The following is a 21577-nucleotide window of genomic DNA, read 5'->3' on the forward strand; positions in this document are numbered from 1 at the left end:
CATATAACCAAAATTCTTTATATTTAAATATACTACCTTAATGCATGTAATATGCACAAAACAGTTTTCATGTACATATCTGATGTGTGTGTCCTCCCCCAGACTGACACAATATATCTTTGAAGAGCTGAACATATCGTTCTTTGTATTCTAAAATCCTGGGCAAACTGTCTTTTAGCAAAGGAAAGAAAAATCAAAGAAATTAGGAAAGCTATTCTACACTGGTTAAAAAAAAAAAAAAAAAAAATCAAGTACCTGTGCATTTCTCCTCTGCTTTTGTATTTCACTTAAAACATTTTAAATAACACTACAAGTTATAAAATATTTGACTTCACATTAAAGAATGTTACAAATAGTGTCCAATGTAACATTCGTAACTCCATTCACTTGCAGAAGACTATTGAGCTGTCACCATTGCTGTTTACAGGCTGTGCTAAAGTTCATCGTGCTTAAGACCTGTAACCAAAGGAAAAAAAAAATAAACCCCAGTTATATAAAGACTTAATGACTAGTATTGTAAAATGTGGAAAAAGCCCTTTACTTTCTATTTACTGCTAGTCAGTCAGTTCAGCAACATGAACTTCATTTTTAGTGCCTTGCTAAAAGTTGACTATAAGCTTTCACAAAGAATAAAAACTACTAAGAATTCTTTGTAACAAAAAGTGAATTTGTTCTCTGACTCAAGACTCTTAAATATTTATCTGCTAACGTTTTTCTTCAACCTTGAGAGTTGAGATCAAAATTTTTTTTTGTTTCACATTACTCCAAGAAGTCAAGTCTTACTGGAAGTCCTGTAAGTGTTTTTCTTCTTGTGCTATTTAACTAACTCAGTTTAAAACTATTTTAGTAAAAAAAAAAAAAAATCAAAATCTATTTGTGAACTAAACCACCATGTAGTCTGGTGCAAAAAGGCCTCTGGGCGTAGATAACCCAGAGTGAAAGATGTGGAGATAAATTAATAGAGACTTAGTTACTTAATGCTTCATAGACATTAGCTTTAGATTCTCTAAGTGAGGTCTAAACTAATGTGTTTATTTAATATTTGTGGCTCAAATGATGTGGAAGAGTTGGTTGTATTGGAGGTCCAAGAATAGGACACCACTAAGTTTTCTCTTAGATTCTGGTATGACAAAAAAGATTTTATCCACTTAGTGTAACTCTTAACGTAAAGAAGCATCACGCTATTAAAACCCACACAATTTCTCTAAGAGCAGGGAAAATTACACAAATACAATATTTGTGCCTACTGACCCCAATTTTAATTTCAACAATATTATTTTTTAAAAGCTAACAGATGAATATGCATGTAAATTACCTTTTTGAAAGAACGACGTTAGATTTTTCTTCTCTCTTTCAATTTGTTGTATTAACTTTCGTATCTCAGAGTCATAGTCAACCCATTCAGGAACTATCCGGGCAGCAGCCTTTAATTTTGGTTCTTTGGTTTGGGGATTGTTGCACTGAAAGTTTAAAACATACTAGATGTAAACATAGCAAATGTGAAAATATCACCTTTCCAAGGAATTTATAATAATTTTGTCAGCATTTACAATTTCATTGAAGGACAGCGGGCAACGTCAGTTACCTTGATATTAATTTAAAAAAAAAAAAAAAATCACAGAAAACAAATAGTAAATAAACCCTGTTTAAATAACTCAAAACATTTTATTGTAAGTACTTTTATTTTTCCATGTTCTCCTGACTATATGGACAGCAGAGACATGGCGAGCACAAGACTACTAAGGTGTAGAAAGTTACACAGGGAGATACAAGATATACATTAGCATATTGAAATTGAATCTGTTATGTTTTTTAAGTTTGTGATGCTTCCCCTAGTGTTGTCTAGAAAATTTATTGATTACTTCCATAAAATAATATAAATGGAAATCATAATAAAAAGGGATACATGATAATAAGGATTGAAAGAAAGTCTAGCAACTTAATGTCAATCTTTCTTGAATAGAGATCACCCATCTTTAGTGCACAAAAAAGCTTTTTTTAACAACTGTAAAGACACAAAGAAAACAAAACTATTTACATACTGAATATTTGCACCAACTTCCAACTGTCTGTTTTTCTTCAGAATTATGTCTCTGGAGTATCACTTACAACGCGTAGGGGTTGTTAAAAAATAAGAATGGGGTTAAAAATGGGATGGGGCTTATAATGACAGAGAAGATTTTCTTTCTGTTTCAATTCCAAAGCAAGACACTTTCTTCTTTCTAAATATGGATAGTCTCCTCAGTGTTACACTGTTTAAGCTCTGCGTTATCTCCTGTTTAAAGTGGTGAAATGGACAAAGAAAACCATGATAATATTAAGTCCTCTACACAGTGGGTCCTGGAGTAACCTTTGTAGGGAATAGCAGCACACAGTACCCAGACTATTAACAGTACTTCATCAGAGTTCCACTAACCTGGCTGAATAAAAAAAAATAAGGAAAACACAGAAACAGGTATGAAAAACCCCAATCCTATCCAGTTACAGATAGCAACATTTAATTTTTGGGTACAGTTTTCAGCTTTAACATAAGTAAATTTGGTACAGAGTAAGCGGGAGAGGTCTCAGAGGAAAGGAGAAAAGTTGCTGTATTTTAGGGGAAGGGGCATATTGTTCCAGTGCCTTCCAGCAAGGCTGCCTCCAAGACATCACATATGCCTGTCTCAAAAGCCACAGAAATTACAGCAAAGTTTTTAATCTATAAAACTAATATAACTCAAAATCAACTCACCAAGTCTATTGTTTTAGCCTTTTTCTTGGACTCATCATCACACCAGGTTTCACACCAAAGCCATTCCTGAGGGAGAGACTTAATAGCTACTTGATGAATCATATTATTGGGAAGATCCTGTACAAATTTTGTAAAATCATAAATTAGCATTGAATTTAATGTAACTGGTTATCAAGCAACTACTTAAAAGTAGAATATCTTTGCCTATTACCATTTCTGCAAATTGTTTTTACGTTTCCTTCTTCTTACATTTCCTTCTAAGTGCTCACCTAGTTCTTTTACAAGTAGATTCAAAATTTAGTCACGGTCACTTTGATGTCCAATTCCACCTCTCATTTCTCAAGCAATTTCCTCTTGTACTTCCATGTGTCCTTCCTTAGTCTGACATAAGCAATACTGCTGTCCAATACTTGTGGTTCAGATACTGCATGTCATACTATAAATACTACTGAATTATACTGTGTGAAATTATTAAAGCAAAACTTACCATCTTTCCATTCCTCAAATTTGAAGAAAAAGCTCTAAAGCATATAATCCAAGATTACGCCACTACTCTAAATTTAGACTTCTAGGAAAATGGATTCCAGAAACATAAGTGTGAAAATGAAAAGCTCTTAAATTGCTATTCTGGCTATCTTCCCTACTTCACTTGAAATTTCTTTCTTTCTTTTTTTTTTTTTTTTAACTTTTATTATATAGTCAAGTACACTCATAATGAAAACTCTGAACCAATATCTTGCTGAATGTAGGGAATAGCATTTACAAATGAGAAAAAACTCTGGCGGTCATATGCTGCACATACTCTGGCCACAGTTAAAAATAACGGGTGTAATTGGTAGATTCATTCGTAAGCTCCTTCACATGTGCAACCTCTACATGATTTAAAAATAACTGTCAGTAGGCAAATAAGTATGTCGCATCTTATTTTGCAGATTCACGCTGCTAAATGTGACAGAATAAAATAGCATATATAGCTGTGTTATGAAAGGCAAATAATTTAATTCAAATATAGACATTAGTACAGGAAAATTACATCAAATATAAGTATACTGAGAGGCAACACATTAGACTAATTTGAATGCTTTTTTTAAAAGAAAACTTCAATTCTATGAAGTTTTGGAAGATAAATGGTTTATCACCATCTCAACTTCAAGAGAAAAGAGACTCGTTTTCTGTTCTCTGACTTTCTAAATGAAATCACAATTGCTACAGTAACTCTCAAAGTTGTGAAGTAAAAATTGTTATATGGGGTAGAAAGTAGAAAGACAGCTGCTAGTTCCAAGATTTAAAGTAAGCTGAAGAATATAAAAAAAAATTCTAAATAAAAAGTTTAGAAGTTTCAGAAGAAAGTGATTTACCCTCAAAAACACTAAAATACGTCTAGAAGATCAAAGAGGAAATATTCATGAATCAGAAAAATAAGTGAACAAGGGTAAGAACAGATTGTTTTTACTGTCAGTGCCAAAATTCTTGCTCATTCAAAATATGTAAACTTCTAGATTTACAAAATATGTAAAGTCTCTCAGACTTTCACAAACAACATTTAAAAGTTGTTCTTCATTTTGATTTACAATTATGACTGTTTTCACATTTAGTCAGATAACCTACATAATTTTAAAAGGGACTCCTCTAGAGCAGCATCTTTATTAGCAAATAAAACCTCGATTAAAATATATAAAAACATTGCCTCTTAATAAAAGAATTAGTCTTACATTCCTCTCTGCTGATTTTTATTCTTTAAGAACAAGATGGTTAATTATTTTTTAATGAATTGTTATTAGTATAAATATTTGTCAAGTATTTGCTTTGTCATCTATACATAGACCTTTCCATGCTTCTCTTTAAAAAGTACAATGAAATATGCTGTACTGGAAGTCTAGTTTTTATCTTGTGTAAATTTTCTCCCTATGAGTTCTTTACTTACTTACACATTTAAAATTACTTTTTTCCCTTGCATCTACTTCTATTTTGTGGTTTATATTAGCATAACCTTAACTATCATCCATGAAGGCAGCAGTGCTGGCAGATTAGCAAAGAGCTGAGATTGCTTCTTTGAGAACGGCAGTGAGCACTCCAGTCAGATATTTAAAATAAAAATAAAAATTAAAAAAATGTATCGTAATGCATCCTTATCAGTAGATAAAAGCTCTCCAGGACTCTTGTAAAATACATTGCAACGTGGTTTATATTTCTAGGAATGTTGCTGTATTTGGTGTAAGTAGTAGCAATGAAGACAGAAGGTGATTCCTATCAATACAGTCAGAAAGTAGATTACTACAAAAATACTACTTTGAAATATTTCCCTTTCCAAAGTAATTCCAATTCCATTCTGCCAGGACTTTGTTACCTTAACGTCTACTCTCAGCACTGACGTGCTGAGGGAAGGGCAGCTGACCCTGAAGTGGCTTTCAATTTGATCCAACAGACTTGTAAGAGATACATGCTATTATGTATTAATACTGTAACTGAAAATATAAGAATCTTAAAATAGAAAGATATACATTATTAATATTTTGAGAACATTAGATAAAATTAATTACTATTTCTGAAAAGCAGCATTATGGTGGAAGCCCTGTAACCAGCTTCTAAATCTTTAAGGTCTTTCTGAAAGACACTTTGTACGTATGGGTAAGACTATGTTTGAAAAATATACAGCTATATCACATCAGGACTCTCTAAGTGTGCGATACAGGGCCAGTAATTCATTCTGTTGTCCAGAAAAGAGAGGTAAAATCTGACTGTTGCTGTTATGTCAGTCTGTTGCTCTAAACAGTTACAGCTTAGGGCTGCTCCAACCCCCTGTGTCCAGTCTAGTTTGAGTTTGTAGTGTAGCTGTATTTCCACTTTTCTTTGTTCAGTCTTGTAAGACCTGCTATTTTCATTTTTTAGTTTTATTTCTGAAAAAAATGCAAGTGGTAATAATATATGAGAGAGAGAAACTCGCTTGCAGAGTAAGGCAGTGGAATGCAGGCACTGAGAGACGTGGGCTTTGCTACTGTGGGATCCCTTTACTGCTACAGGCAGGTAAAAAACTTTTGCGTGTTAGTAATTCCACAAGGAAAATTACAAAAGCAGGGACAATCTCACTTACAAAGCCTTCTAAAGTTCACTCAAAGAGAGATACAAATAAAAAGTTTTATTTACTCAGGCAGAAATCAGATGAGTTGTATTATCAATCTTCTACTGAGTTAAAGAACCTCTACTACAGAAGAAAATAATAAATTTAAGCACATTCCATACATCTGAGATCTACTTACATGCTTATGACTTGTACCTTGACTTACCCTACCTACCTCTAAAAATTGGTGGAGTTATATAAATGAAGACTGCAGTCACCCCACCCATATACAGCAACCACTGGAGTGAATTAGCAGTTAGTTTACAAAAAATTAAATTTACATTAATGGGAAAAAAGAAGAAAGAGAAAAAAGCTCTTGCTAAAGAAGAATATAATTACCATTATCAGAATTAGGATTATCATTAGAAAAACACAAGTGCACATAGAACAACTACAAATAAAGGACAGCAGTCCTCTATGCTGTTTTTTCCTCCTTTTTTTCATATTAAACAATTATCGAAAGTAATCAACATTTAGTGTTCAGTTTTCTGAACTATGCTCATATGCACACCTGAAAATGTGCTAAAACAGCAAAGGGCAAACAGTTCCAGAATTATGTAACATATAAATTGAGATACAAAATAATTCCATGCATATTGAAAAAGATAAATAAAATTAAACCCAAATTGTTTAAAGCCATATATACCTGATCCAGATTTGAGAGACTGTTTGGATCTTGACTAAGAGCCTGGTACTGGCCCCGAAGCCTATCTCCAGCTGCAATCTTTCTGAACTTCTTAAGATCCACAACATATAAGGCACTACAAAGATAAAAAAAAAAAAAAAGGTTTGTGGAGTTTCACCTTTTTTATGATAACATTAATAAAAGTAACAAGAAACCAAAAACTGTTCCCATTCTAAAGGAGTCATTTTTAAATTAAATGGCTGAAGCTACAATAAAAAAGTGAAATCAATTATGTCATCAGAATTCATGCCTTATTCATCTCTTACTGAGAACGACTATAGGGTAACTGCTTTTGAATGCCTCAGTGATCAATACCAAGATCCAGATTTTAATCAAATTCACAAACTGCACAAAAATATGTAAGGAGTTATCTTACCTAATATGGTATTTCCTTTTCCCAAGATGTGATGCCCAGTATCCCGATTTCCAGAAACGGTATCCATCCATTTCTTTACGGCTGTCACAGAAAGGTGTGTACCCATAGGGAGCTCCATTTAGATCTAGATCTCTGAGTTCTTTTAGGTCAGTTCTCACAATCTAAATAAAAATATATCTATTTTTATAATTTAATGCTGTTTTTAAGGCGTGCATATGAGGGTAGTTATTGCAGCAAGCTTCCCAAAATGTAATTTTAATTAAAAAAAAATAAATAGAGACACTATGACAGTGGAGTATAGATAAAGTATTCCACAGGAATGATATTTACCAAATTATTGATCAAGAAAAAAAAAGTGTTTATTCTGTGGCCATCTCTGTAACACATTTCATAAGTAAATTAAATAAAACAAGTAATGTATTTTTAATTCATAGACCAGTGTTTCTGGTTGCCCAATATTAAATTCCTTCATGCAGGAGTATAACTTTCAAAATCTACTGAGCATCTCCCTTCTAAAAAATCTTCCCTATTTGTTGCACAAGTTGGGCACTCCAAAATTATTGCAACATTTGAAAAATCTTTGAATCTAGTAGTAAAGTACTTTTAAAAATAGGTTATAAGGACATTTTACAAATGTCCTTTATTTACTAATCAATCCTTCTTCCATCAAACCCCACTAATCTAATTTATTAATGGTAAAAAAAAGTTAGGTGTTTCGGAGTACAGAGAAATCCTTACGGTAGTTAGGACAGACAACCAGTATTACTACTGTATCGAGATGAAATTGCAGAAAGTTGCAGTCTGGATCACTACATCTAAATTTAATTTATTCTCAAGCTTTGGAAAAGGACCAAAATACGTAATATTTGATCTGAGATTTTTAATAACCATGTCATAGACTCTTCAATGTCTCATCTGTTTGAGACAGCATGTTACCTTTCAGTATATTATACAATATTCATTTCTGAGTGAAAGACTGCATACAAATTTAAGAAAAACAGAGACAGGATTAATCTTGAAAAATTTCAGCCATCCAGAAGTTGTTCAAATGGTCTAAACTAATCACCTCAAACTCCTTCCATAGTGGAGAAATCCTCTCACAATCAGCCCAGAGACAGAATCACTCAAATATGCCTTAGGTGAAATGCACCTTGTCCTGGTTTCAGCTGGGATAGGATTAATTTTCTTCCTAGTAGCTGGTACAGTGCTGTGTTTTAGGATTTAGTATGCGAATAATGTTGATAGCAAGAACTAAACATCAGTGTGTTAGGTAGTGCTTACTCTAAGTCAAGGACTTTTCAGTTTCCCATGCTCTGCCAGTGAGGAGGTGCACAAGAAGCTGGCAGGGAGCATACCATAGAACGTCATGCTCAGTATATAAACTGAGGGGAGTTGGCTGGGAGGGGCCGATCACTGCTCAGGGACTGGCTGGGCATTGGTCAGCGGGTGGTGAGCAATCGTATTGTACATCACTTGTCTTCCTTGGGATTTATTTCTCTCTCTCTTTCTGTTGTCTACCTTTTCATTACAATTATTATTAGTAGTAGTGTATTTTATTTCAAGTATTAAACTGTTCTTATCTCAACCCATGGGTTGTATCTTTTTTTCCGATTCTCCTCCCCATCCCACCGCAGAGGGTGGGGAGTGAGCAAGCGGCTGCATGGTACCTAGTTGCCGGCTGAGGTTAAACCACAACACAGCTTTAAGATCATACGTACCCCTCCAGGTGCCTTTCTCTCTCCGCAGGCAATTTAGGGCAATTCAGTGTGGTGAGACTGTTAATTTCTACATGACTAAAGACAATTGAAATTATTGCATTTCATGTTATGCACCAGTACTCGTTCTGCTCATACAACCGCAATAGTCTTACGAGATCAACATCTGAACAAAATGGCCACAGAGAATGAAACTGGATCAACGCAAGCCAAAATGAATTCATCATACGTCTATACAGCATTATTTTTTCTTACCTGGTCAGCATCGACAAATATTATTTTATCCACAGCCAAAGGGAAAAGAACATCCAAAAAAAGAATTTTGTAGCCCCAGATAATTCTTTGTTTTTCTGTCTGTTGATAAAGCCAGCGGGGCCACTTATACTGTACTAACTCATACTCGAAACCATACTTTTTAGCCATGTGAGGAATAACGTCCTAGAAGAAGAATCAAAAAAATATTAGTTGCACATGTATGCAACACATAAGGACTCAAAAGGAGAAAGAGGGAATGTTGCAACACAGTTGCAGCTGTGTTGGCCTTACTGACTACGTAATTTATTATTTTAAAATGTTTCTTTAGTTCTAGCGGCATCCCCAGTTACACAAATACAAAAAGCATTTCTTTCAAGCTCTTGGAGACTATCAGAAGAGAATAAATTACTGTAATACATCACTGGGCTTTGGGTTCCAGAAAAGAACCACCTTACACATGAGACTTTTAAAACTATTGGTATTTAATGCATTCAGAGATCATTTCCAATTTTGAAAATTTAATTTGAACTACATAATTACTCAATCGTAATTTAAAAAAAAACTCCACTACTTAAAATTTCAAAGAAAAAATTAAAAAAGGAAGATGTTTCTCCTACCTTAAATATTGGGGAGAGATAGTTTTTCAGAAACCAAAATTTAACTGGTGTTTTTGTATGACGTAGGACAGAAAGCATCATAATTCTGTGGAAATACAAGTCTATAATAAACAAACAAATACACACAGGTCATTAAATTTCAACTGCACATAAAAGGTGCTCAAACTTTCTAAGCATAATTTCTTTAACCTAGTTGAGGCAGAAATTTCTGTCTATTTCTAATTAAAAGATTTAAAGAGCATGTATTCAAGACTGCTCTGAGATGGACTTATTTGATCCAGACTGGCTAAGCAATATTAGAAGGAACAATTTCAAGAGTGGATCTCTTAACAAATTTTATTCTATTCATTATCATAAACAGATTCAGCTCTAATGAAGTCACTTTGTTATGTCTTTATAAAGAGAAGCTGAACTTCATCTTTCATGTTCACACTTTGCACGTGCACCCATGAAAGACATGGAGAACATTTTTTTTTCTTCAAAGAATAATAGTATTTCTGAACATCTATATACTGAAACACTTTGTTCTCAAAGATGAATTTAGCCCTCACTGTATACAACTTTTCTATGCTTTGACAATTTATTCTTTACACCTTGTTAAAAAGGTCAGTTTCTTTAAGCTGCTTAGTTTTAGGATGAACGTTTATAGTATTGCTATGAAATTCTCGTTTCCCTTTTACTTTTCCTTACCTTAAAAAACGTTCATATAAATGGCCTGAAGCAACGGAAAAAATGTTAAGAGTATCGCTTTTCTTTTCCTCCTTTTTTGTTGGAATTTCTTCTGAAAATCTAAGGAAAAAACCCCCCAAATTATTACATAAAGTAAACATTCAGCAGAAAGAAAATACTACTACATTAACATTAAGCTCGTAAAGAATCAAAGGTAAGAAAATACACAAAATAAATACTCGTCCTGCAGTAACTGAATACACTTACATTCTATTCCCACTGCACATGCCTATGATAACAAAATCTTTTGGGAGCAACACCTCATACCCAGTCACTCAGGACAAAGGATGGCACAACTGCAGTCTCCAATATTTTCAATCAAACAGAACCCAAATTTGGCAAGAACTCCACGTTTTACCAAAGCAAAAAATCAGAAAGACACACAGCCAGAGCATCATGAGAACCGGTTATTTTTAAAATCAGCAACAGTTATTTTTCAAGCTTCATCCATGTGCATTCTACATCAGAAGAACCAATGCATATTCTAGAGGTGAGGGATGTCTGCATAGCCCCATAGGTGGCTGAGGTGAATATATACTCTATAACACAGCCTTATGAGGAGCAGCTGAGGGAACTGGGGTTGTTTAGCCTGGAAAAAAGGAGGCTGAGGGGAGACCTGATCACTCTCTACAACTACCTGAAAGGAGGCTGTAGTTAGGTGAGGGTCGGTCTCTTCTCCCAAGTAACAAGCAATAGGACAAGAGGAAATGGCCTCAAGTTGCACCAGTGGAGGTTTAGATTGCATATTGGGAAAAATTTCTTTACTGAAAGGGTTGTCAAGCACTGGAACAGGCTGCCCAGGGACGTGGTGGAGTCATCATCCCTGGAGGCATTTAAAAGACACGTAGATGTGGCACTTAGGCACATGGTTTAGTGGTGGACTTGGCAGTATTAGGTTAAAGGTTGGACTTGATGATCTTAAAGGCCTTTTCCAACCTAAATAATTCTATGACTCCGTGATTCTAAAGATGGCCACACCAGCCCAAACCACATATTTAGCCCAGCATCTCACCAGCAGCAAATAACAAGGCTAGGAGTAGTGGCCTTTCCCAGAATACTACTCTCATAACATTCAGTGGTCTGTGGTGATCGGATTTCTCGAGTGTTTTTCATAATACTTGCTGAATTCTTCCTTAAATTAATCCAATTACTCTCCCTATGAGGTACCCTATATCCTTAAGGTATGTTGTCCAGAGGTTTTATGTTTCTGCTGCATGGCATTCATTGCTTGCTTTGAATACCAAAGTCTACCAGGATTGTCTTTTAATCACGTATGCCTTGCAGCACACACAGCTAGGGAATGGTGGCTGTAGTCTCCTTCAGAGCACTGCTTCACAGATTTCGGAACTGCAAAAGTTGCCTTAGCCAAACTGGTTACAGTATGGCTTGCTATTGTTGGAGATCACCTCAACAGTCTTTTTTTGGGGTGTGTCATTCCTCACACACTTCGATTGTGTGAGTCACTCCTATTAATTTTTCTTCTGGTTAGATCCCTTTTAAAAGTATACTTTAAAAAGTATAAAAATAAGTATCCCTCATAATTTTTAAGAACAAATGAGACAAGTCTCAGATCTCCAACATATTTAAAAGAATTCACATCACTCCACTAATATAAGGTTGAAATCTCAGAAGGCTGCAACGTGTGTAAGTGATGTGAATCATCTTTTGAGAAACCCACGTTCTTTTCACTCAGCAATGGTAACAGCAGATAGCACAGTTGTACCGATCAGGACTATAGCAAACACAAAAGAAAGGGACATCAGCGGAGCAGCACTGACTGCATGGTGTGGCATCTCCAAAGACAACAACACTCCAACTAGCACTGACCTCTCACGTGATAAATAGACTGCAGTTCACAGTCCCAAGCAGTCTGTCTTCTTTATTTCCAACTTTTTGTCCCGTTTCTTATATTTAGTGATAGCAGGACTGAAAGAATGTCAAGCTCTTTATAATGCAACCATCACCACATGTGACTATAAAGACAGACGTGAAAAAAGAAAATCAGGTTTTGATGTAAGGATCTTGAAAATATTGATTACGCAAAGCTTTACAGAAGGCAGAGATCTTCTAAACTGAACAAGCTGCTCTGAAGATTGCTGGATTAACCTGTAAGGTCACATGGGAAAAGCAGTCAATTGCAGAAGGGCAGTTCAGTTATGAAAGGACTTGGGCAATGTGGTATGCACACATGTCCCACGTCAGAGCACATGTGGATTCCTGTAACGAACAGTGTGCTGACAGGATATACTTATCATTCCAGGATATCAAAGAGGAAGGATAGTTGACAAGTTCCTAGATAGCAAGAGGCTGACAGACAAACAGCAGGCCTCAAATCATGCCCTTGAGCCATAACTTTGAATCAACGGGAAGAGCAAATAAATTTTATTGGGTGAGGAGCTTCAACAGCCCAGCCAGGCTCTGAGCCTGATGCACACTGATGAACAAACCCACTGTGAAAAAAGGCTAGACGTAGAAGATCGTGAGATTTCTGGCCTTGTAACCTTAAGAGGGAGCTAAGATTTTGACCACTGCACATACATCCTTTGATGCAGCTAATTAGATGTGGGAAGCTTGAAGACGATGAACAATTCCTTCAACTAACGTCATTCTGCAAAAAAGCCCACCACTGTGCAGAAATGTGGGTCCACTTCCCTGACCTGTGGCTTCAGAAAGAAATTTTTGAGAATTGTAGTATAGTAGTCTGGAAGGCTTTCTGAATCTTGACAATGTTGCAACAGTAAAATCATCTGTGGATAATGGTGATAAACATAAAATCAGCAACAGAGACTCAATAGAATGTCCAGGCTTGAGATACAAGAGGCCTTGTCAGGAAAGATGATAAAGCTGAAACAGAAGCCAGTCCTGGATCTACCAAGAAACCTGTGTACCGAGGATTAATGGGGGTCAACTCTTTACTAGACAAAGTAGAACTGCTACGCCTTTTCTTTATCTTCTTTAACAGTCTTTGTGACTGACAACCATTGCCAGGGCTTCCGAAAATGGAAGAAAACCTTTTCTGAGTCTCACAGCAGTCGTTTGGGGCCAGAAAGTCTTTAGGATATGGAGAAAATAGTGATGAAAAATCCATTCTTCTTAAATCCTTCATACTGACATTATCCCTTTCTTACCATCTGAATTAGAGTCCAAAGATGTTCTCCTGAACAATGGAGGAATCAGACTGTACCTTGACAGTAAATCTTGAATGCTTAAAGGTACTTATGGACAAAGCTACCACAATTTCTTTTTTCTTTCGGGGCAAAGAGATCTATGATTACTTGGATTAAGTTGCTTACACAGTCAAGTCATTAGCCCTGAATTGGTTATTTCACAAGGCGTTACCTTCAGTTCTTTGCCTTTGCAATTATACAGCCATGACAGCTTAGCACTTGGCAGCATACTGCAGAAACAACCTGTGCTGGAAATCAGACTTGCTGAGAGCAAACATGAGTGTTTCCTACAAAGCGGATGGAGTCCAGTATGAAAACAATGTATTGCAAATTAAGTGCCCCCCACAACGGCTTTGAAGATCCAGAAGAGGAATTATCATTACCTTGAAAGAATGGATGAATTTATTGTGTTACTAGCATTCCACATTAAAGACCCAAGCTCATGCTTCTTTGACATTAAGAAATCAAAACATTGGGAAAACAGTAAGTGCTTTTGCCAGCACCCCAATTTTCACACCTGAGAACATTATCCTTTTGAGACGTTTCTTGTGAAAAAGGTCTCTGAAGTGTTACAAGGAAAGATTGCTCAGAGAGCATCCAGACCACTATTTCTAAAATATGTTAAAGGTCATCTGATTGCAATGCTCTTGAAAGGTCAATTAACATGTCTTGGAAACTCGTACAACACCCCATGTTCTGATCCACAGTACAGATATACTAGTATATTAAAAAAAACCTAAAATTTTTCTAAGCAAAGATGAAACATCCTTTTTATCCTTATCTCATTCTCGAAAATGATACAAAGATTTCATAGGAATTTGTATCTTATTAATAAAAACTAAAATCTAATTTAAAAAAAATCAGCCTGAACCACACACCATCCACAGACAACATCATTATGAGCAACATTATGAGCAACTGAAAACAAAATTTTACAATGGTATATGGTAAATTAGAAATACTACAATGTTATTAGCCCCCAATGTAAATCTTGAGATGTTTATTACAATTATTTATAGAACTCAAACTTTAAAGTAAAAGGTATTTTATTGACAAATACAAAAACACTTCTTGAGCTTTCATAAATTATGTCTAGCAGCAGACAAGCAGCAACATAGCCTGCTTTTTGATGTTCAGTTTGATACATCTGAGTACCACATTACTTGCCAAGATTTTCACACTGAGATTGATTCCCTGCCACAACAAAATAAAAATACTGCCAATGGAGAAAATGAACAGGAACTAGAAATGCAAAGGAGAGATTAAAAAGGAAATAAAGAATGAGATGTACAAGACATTATAGCTTGTCTTTTCCTCCCTTTTATTTATATTATAAAACCCTTGGAGAGCTTTTTTACATATTTGTATCACTATCAAGTATGAGCAATAATAAACATGTCCTGGCACAGTTAAAGTATAAGCAAATTATGCATTACCTTGTAACTGATTCTCGATTTCCTTTTTCTCCTGTTGTTCCATCAGTAAGGAGATCTTCGTTCATTTTATCAGGCTTTTTCCGTACCTAGTCATTAAAATAAATGTATTTGTGTAACTGGGGAAGTTAGTTGGTAATAATTACTACTTCAGTCATGATAACTAACTATGGTGTACTTACTGGCTAGAGTCGGACCAACATCTTACCAATTTCTATTTCAGTAAAATACTTACTGAACTACATTAAACTGAACAGTAAAAAGGTCATTTCATACTTTTAAACTATGTACAGAACTTACTGTAACAAGAAGAAAAGTAATCAATTATGAAAAATTACATGGTGATTAATAAATCAAACAGCATGTTCAAGCGCTCTGTACTTCTTTATGCAAACAGTAACTAAAAGTGTGGGGAATCATATCTCATTTTCTTCCCTCATGAGTTTGTGATCCAGTCATTAGCTAGCAGAAGAAGGGTAGCAGGGTGTTGCACCATGCATGGAACTTACCTGAAGGAAAACTGTGATTCTCATAAGCTCTTCACAAGGAGAAAGTCACAAATCTGTCCCTGAAACATAAGCTCTCCCATCCAACTTAAGCAATTTCTGCTGTCTTACCCAGACACTTAATACAGGCTCCAAATAATTTTGTTTGCTGACCTTAATTTCCTTGATTAAAAGAAACCTAATTGTTTTTGAAACGCAAATAGCTTCTGAAACACTGCCTGTTTGAACATACTCAATTCTAACATATTAATTTCACATGTTTATGCTGTCAAGCTCACATTTACAATTTCTGTTCACACTAAATCATGCATCTTTTAGCTAATGCTTCTGAAGCCACATGCTAGGCATCACTGAAGTGATTCTACAGTTCAACTGAATGACAGAGCTTACATATTCTAGTTATAAGCTTAATACATACCACTTTTCACATAGATTAATTTTCCTATTTTGACCCAAATGGCACCCTTTCACCCTTTGTCTGTCGTTTAAAGGCAGGGTCATCACGCTCCAGAGTTACACATTTTCTCCAGGTTCTGAAACTTTCAGTTACAGGACGGGAAGAGGCTCATATATGTGGTTTTAAAAATTCCTTTTGTACTAACGTTTACATAGTTCTCTCTTCTTGTCAATGTCTAAAATTAGGATACAATGTACCAAGGACACCTACAAAAATGTTACTTACAAAACAGTGGAAAACATGTAATACCATGAGGTTCCTTCTCCTTAATCTAACTGGTGTTTCATTATCTCTTTTTGATACATCTTTACCTTACTTTCATTCTTAATTTCATTTACACAAATTTGGTAGCTTAGGGTAGAATTCAACATACCTAATTTTAACTTCCTCTCTGGTATCTGGACTTCATGTAAAATCCCCCCCCAGCCACAGGAGAGAACTGGATGTCTCAAGAGGCAGTCAGCCCCTTGGTTTAAATACATACATACGCTGAGATAAGCAGTTCTTTGGACTCTCACCCTATTAAGCTGAGAGGGAGCTTAAGGCACCTAGACTACACTCTTAGACACCTTAAGCTAGATGAGATAAATCCTACCTAAGTTTAACAGCTACTTAACAATCTTCCATGCAATTAGTATAACCTGATTGGATCAAATTAACTACATTAATTTGCATACCCTTCTCTGTTTAATTACACAAAATCTAAAATATATATTTCAGTATACATCTTCCAATTAAATATAGTCTAAGACATGTAAGCATTAGTCATATTTCATATAAGGAAATACTGCAGACAAAAAAGGTATCTCTTTACATACTTGGACTTTGATAATTTTGCTTCTGAAGCTGTTTAATACCACGATAACATCTGTCAGGTCAGCTACAGAATCTGTTCCTTCATGGCTGTGAGGAGAAAAAAACCCATGCAAATGTACTGGTTCATTAAAACATGCATTATTACTTGTGTTTAATTAGAGTATAAGGTTTAGGATTGCTGATATTTATAGAGATAAAATTTCTTCACTTGCATCTAATTATATCTTAACTCAGAAACTTTCTGAGTTTTATTCATCACTAGACATTGTCCACAGTGATGTCCACATTGTCCTCACTTTTTAATTCGGATTTTCCCAGGAACTTTTATCAACCAATGAAAAAATGCAGCAACCTAGAGCTGAAGATGTTATTATGTTATTATGTATTATACAGGTATATATTACATTCAAATATTAAACTACATTTTATTTTTCAAATATGGAAAACATCTTGGAAATTGTGGTATGATGGCATTAAATTAAATACTTTTTAAAATAAATCTGCTTTAAAGTCATGGGAAAGCTTCATCACAGTGCTGAGATAGTAAAGAATGGCTTTCGGCTGGTTGGCTTCGGGACCTGTACCCCAAACCCTAAAGACATGGCTGTACAAGGCACCACATGAACATGTGCCCTCCTGAACATCAGTTTAAAGCCATTCAGGCATCTCAAAACTGTACTGCAGTCCACTGAGCAACAAGTATCAACAATGTTGCTGTCACTCTGTGATACAGTGTAATAACATAATTCTGAAATGTTATAGCTTTTATACCTCAATAGCCCTTCAATCCTTTCTGTCTTTCCAACAGCATTATGTAGTTTCCTCTTGCTAAGGCCTTGCATACAAAAAAATTGTTTCATTAAACTTTCTTAAGTAATATGCTACCCCTTAGGCTTGATTTATTTATTTTTTTTGCCTAGAAAACAGGAATACTTAAATCTTGTTTCAATCTGTTTCATACTACTTATCTAAAAATGACAGGATTTTATATAGTTATCTGAATTTCCTATTTACTACATTTCTGTAAACTGCGGCTATGATTACCAAGTTTCATAGAGATGGCCAGCTCTTGCACAAAACAACGTTCAGCATTATCTTGACTTTTCTACTCTCCAATTTAGTTTCATTTTCACACTTTTAAAATATTGCATATATGAACACTCGGCAAAGAATTGCCTTTTTATCACAGGGATGTACAGTACTCAAAAGGGTACAGATCTCCATTTTAAATAAAGTATGTCATAAAAAAGCTCCAAAAATAGTAAAACTAGAGCCAAACACAAACTGCTGATGGCAGAAATGGCAGCAGTTGGCATAGTGTTCCCATTTTTGCCCTCAGTTTTTACACAGTTAAAATTATCTCTGTCATTCACTCAGTTAACTCAAAATCTCTATGTTATGAATTCTGCAGTTAGTTCTGCAGCTCTGCTAATGAAGATGATTTTCCAAAGTCTTTACAATATTCTCAAAGTGTTTGGTTCGGCTGTAGATTTAATAAAGCTGCCTTGTCTCTCTAGATCTCCTCCATGGATCCCTCACTGTCGGCTCCATCTTTACTGAGTGCCAATTGTTTTACTCTGCACAGCACTCAGTGTGATGAGTTTCTGTCCCGGTATCAACAATGTACTGAAAATAGTGACAGTCATTGTTAGTTACCTTGGACACTTAATGCTGGTCCCAAGACCCAATTTATGTGCTTCTTCATTCACATATTTGTATACTTCCTACTATTACACTATGGTAACTTTTTTTCCTGACAGAGTACTTCATTTCAATTCCTAGTCACCCAACTACATGCTCAATGCCTACTTACAGACTGGGATACTCACTTGTTTTTAGGAAGACATCTCTCTGAAAGAAAATCGAGTCCATCATACTGTTCTCTAATTTTAAATCAGTGTGCTGAATCTTATACAGGACCTCTTGTCCTTTTTCTGTCTCTGTGCATATGATATTCAGCATGTTGTAATTTTTTTCATGTAACAGATGCACATTTCAAATGAGCAATCATGTGAATAAGGTTTTGAATGTGACCTGGGGTTTGGAAGAACTGGGATCATAATTTATAAATTCCCTTAACAAAACCAATAAGGATTTTGTGTTTTGTCCAAAAGGTACTGAACGCTCTTAGTGTAACTGAGTTTGTAAACTCACTGAAAGTAGGCACAAGTTCCTTTTTAAATTAAGTAAAATGTCTTGCATATCGACAGCACTATTAAATATTTAACAGTAACTACTTTATTGTTATGTAATTGTTGTACAAAACTAAACATGTCCAGCAGAATATTTATGTCACAGCTTTAAAATGTTTCAAAATATCTACATACTTTTAACATAAATACAAATAAATATCAATATAATACAAAATAGAATTTTCCATATGGAGAACAAAAGCATTCAAGTTCAACAAATGGAGACCCTTTAAAATCTCAAAACAAAGAAACAAACAAAAAACTCTTGGCCTGAATTACAAAAGATACAACTTCCAGTTAAGCAGTCTGCATACCATCAAAATATAATAAATTACATCTACCTGCCTTTTTAAAAAATGAAATAAAAATATATATGTATCTTTAAACTATTTTCTGCAGAGTCTTATCTTGCAATACCTACCTGTTTTCCTACCAACATCACAGAATCAAAGTTCCAATAATAAGCAGTGCTCAGACTGTTGCTGAGTATTCCAATTTTCACCTTCCTTATATTCATAGTAATTTATTAATAACAAATTGATTTACAAGTGTGACTGCTTCAAAATCATGATCCTTGTTAGAAGCAGTGTTTGGGGAAAAACAAACAAAAGCTGTGTATTTACATAGAGTAAAAAATAAATTACTTCCACGTGTATTAGATGCTACTATGAGAGAAGCAAATAAGCATTGAGGTGTAGAACACGCTGTAACTTCAAAATCCTGTATTTCTCTTAAAACTCCTATTATAATGTACAGGCCTGTGCCTCAAAGAAAACACATCATCTCACAGTTCAACAGGAGAGGCTATGACTAAGTATACAAGGATGGAGAATATACTGCAATACCTCTTGGCAAAATTCCATCCTGTCAAATAGTTGCTTGAGTTCTGATAGCAATTTGATAGTCTTAATACTGATATCAGTAAAAGTAATATCAAAGATCCTGGTACAGCCTCCTAAACACACTTTAGCTGTTGCACTCTAAGCCTACGACTTGTAATAATTAAATGAAATAAATGCTATCATTTAGGTTCCTCATCAAGTATTGATTTTACATAACTTTGCTGAGCTCAATTAAGCTCATTTGTATTACTTCTTAGTGAAAAATCAGTAATCTTAAAAAACAGCAGAAATTTATTTGATCGAGCCTAGAATGCAGAGTGGTTTGGTTTAATTTTGTTACACTTTTTTTAATTCATCTACATCTCATTACATTTTTTTTTAATGATGATATCTTTCATAAATCACTTTATATATCTTAAGAATTGAATGTTAAATTACACAAATGATATATCTACAGTTGGTGGAGATTAAGTGAACTTCTTAGGATAAAGACTACATTTTTCTGCTTTTTTAACAGATTCTGAGTGGTTTCTGGAAAAAATACATTGAAAATTTCAAACAAATAGAATGAACCTAATATCCCATTAACATTTCTTCCTGTAACATTGAAATTGATGCATTAACTATATACTCAAAACAGCAAAGATGCTCATCAATTTTTTCATTTTTTAATAGCAGCTGATGACTAAGCATCATAGGGAATTATGTGTTCCTGAACTCCAAGTATTAATGAATATTTCATAAGAAATAGACCTGTTTCAGCCCACAGAACTGGGGGTGTGGGGGGTGTAGAAGGAAGAACTGAAGCTGAAATAAACTAAAACCATACTGTTCCTCTAGAAGTGACGGGATCCAAAGCTTCAAGAGGGAGCCCTCATATGCCACAGATCTATGCTTTTACATAAAACATGAGAGAAAGATTATTTTTCCAAGGAATAGTTAGAATGATGGCTAGCGTATGTTCCTCATATGAAAATCAACCACAGAAATTACAGATCTATAAGCAATACAGGTGGCAACTAAATGCCAGTTACTGGAGTACAACATGACTTCTTTCCATGTACAGAGGTTTCTCCAAGGAGAGGGAAATAGGGCACAGACAACATGCAGCCAGAGTACAGAACTGAAGGGTGCTTCTATATCCTAAGGTGAAGGTGTAACCACAGTGATTCTTAGATGACTTAGATGACTAAGAAACACTCAGAATTAATTGAAGAAAAAAGCCTAGAACTGAAATGAATAAAAAGATGCCACCCATCAGTAACATTGCATTCAGAGGCATCCTCAGGGCTGAAAAATTGTAAGAGGGAAATTCATGGCACTTCCTCCAGCTGATTAAGACGCTGCTAGACAGCTAGCAATGCTTCAGTGGACATATTCTTGGAATTACATGTTAAGTATGTTGAGAATGCCAAAATCATAGAATCATAGAATCATTTGGGCAGGAAGGGACCTTTAGAGGTCATCTAGTCCAACCCCCCTGCAGTGAACAGGGACATCTCCAACTAGATAAGGTTGCTCAGAGCCCCATCCAGCCTGACCTTGAATGCCTCCAGGGATGGGGCTTCCACCACCTCTCTGGGCAACCTGTTCCAGTGCTTCACCACCCTCATTGTAAAAACTTTTTTCCTTATGTAAGTCTAAATCTACCCTCTTTTAGTTTAAAACCATTACCCCTTGTCCTGTCACAGCAGACCCTGCTAAAAAGTCTGTCCCCATCTCTCATATAGGCCCCCTTCAGGTATTGGAAGGCAGCAAGGAAGTCACCTCGAAGCCTCCTCTTCTCCAGGCTGAACAACTCCAACTCTCTCAGCCTGTCCTCATAGGAGAGGTGCTCCAGCCCTCGGATCATTTTCGTTGCCCTCCTCTGGACCTTCTCCAACAGGTCCATGTCTTTCCTGTGCTGAGGGCTCCAGAGCTGGATGCAATACTCCAGGT

At 35.4% G+C, this 21577-nt stretch overlaps 1 protein-coding gene across 1 annotated transcript in view; it reads right to left on the reverse strand.

Annotated features, from left to right (window-relative positions):
• Positions 1-239: 239 nt before the first annotated feature.
• Positions 240-21577, reverse strand: part of UGGT2 (UDP-glucose glycoprotein glucosyltransferase 2) — a gene marked incomplete at its 5' end in the record, with an annotated part of 42375 nt that continues 21037 nt past the window's right edge. Inside the window, 10 exons of the mRNA XM_009705505.1 lie at positions 240-456; positions 1316-1460; positions 2732-2848; positions 6496-6610; positions 6911-7071; positions 8881-9063; positions 9498-9582; positions 10188-10286; positions 14830-14915; positions 16608-16692. Coding sequence (XP_009703807.1) covers positions 434-456; positions 1316-1460; positions 2732-2848; positions 6496-6610; positions 6911-7071; positions 8881-9063; positions 9498-9582; positions 10188-10286; positions 14830-14915; positions 16608-16692 — 1099 coding nt within the window. The remainder of the gene's footprint in view (positions 457-1315; positions 1461-2731; positions 2849-6495; positions 6611-6910; positions 7072-8880; positions 9064-9497; positions 9583-10187; positions 10287-14829; positions 14916-16607; positions 16693-21577) is intronic.

The sequence above is a fragment of the Cariama cristata genome, unplaced genomic scaffold (genome assembly GCF_000690535.1).
Source record: "Cariama cristata isolate BGI_N322 unplaced genomic scaffold, ASM69053v1 scaffold1698, whole genome shotgun sequence".
Lineage (NCBI taxonomy): Eukaryota > Metazoa > Chordata > Aves > Cariamiformes > Cariamidae > Cariama > Cariama cristata.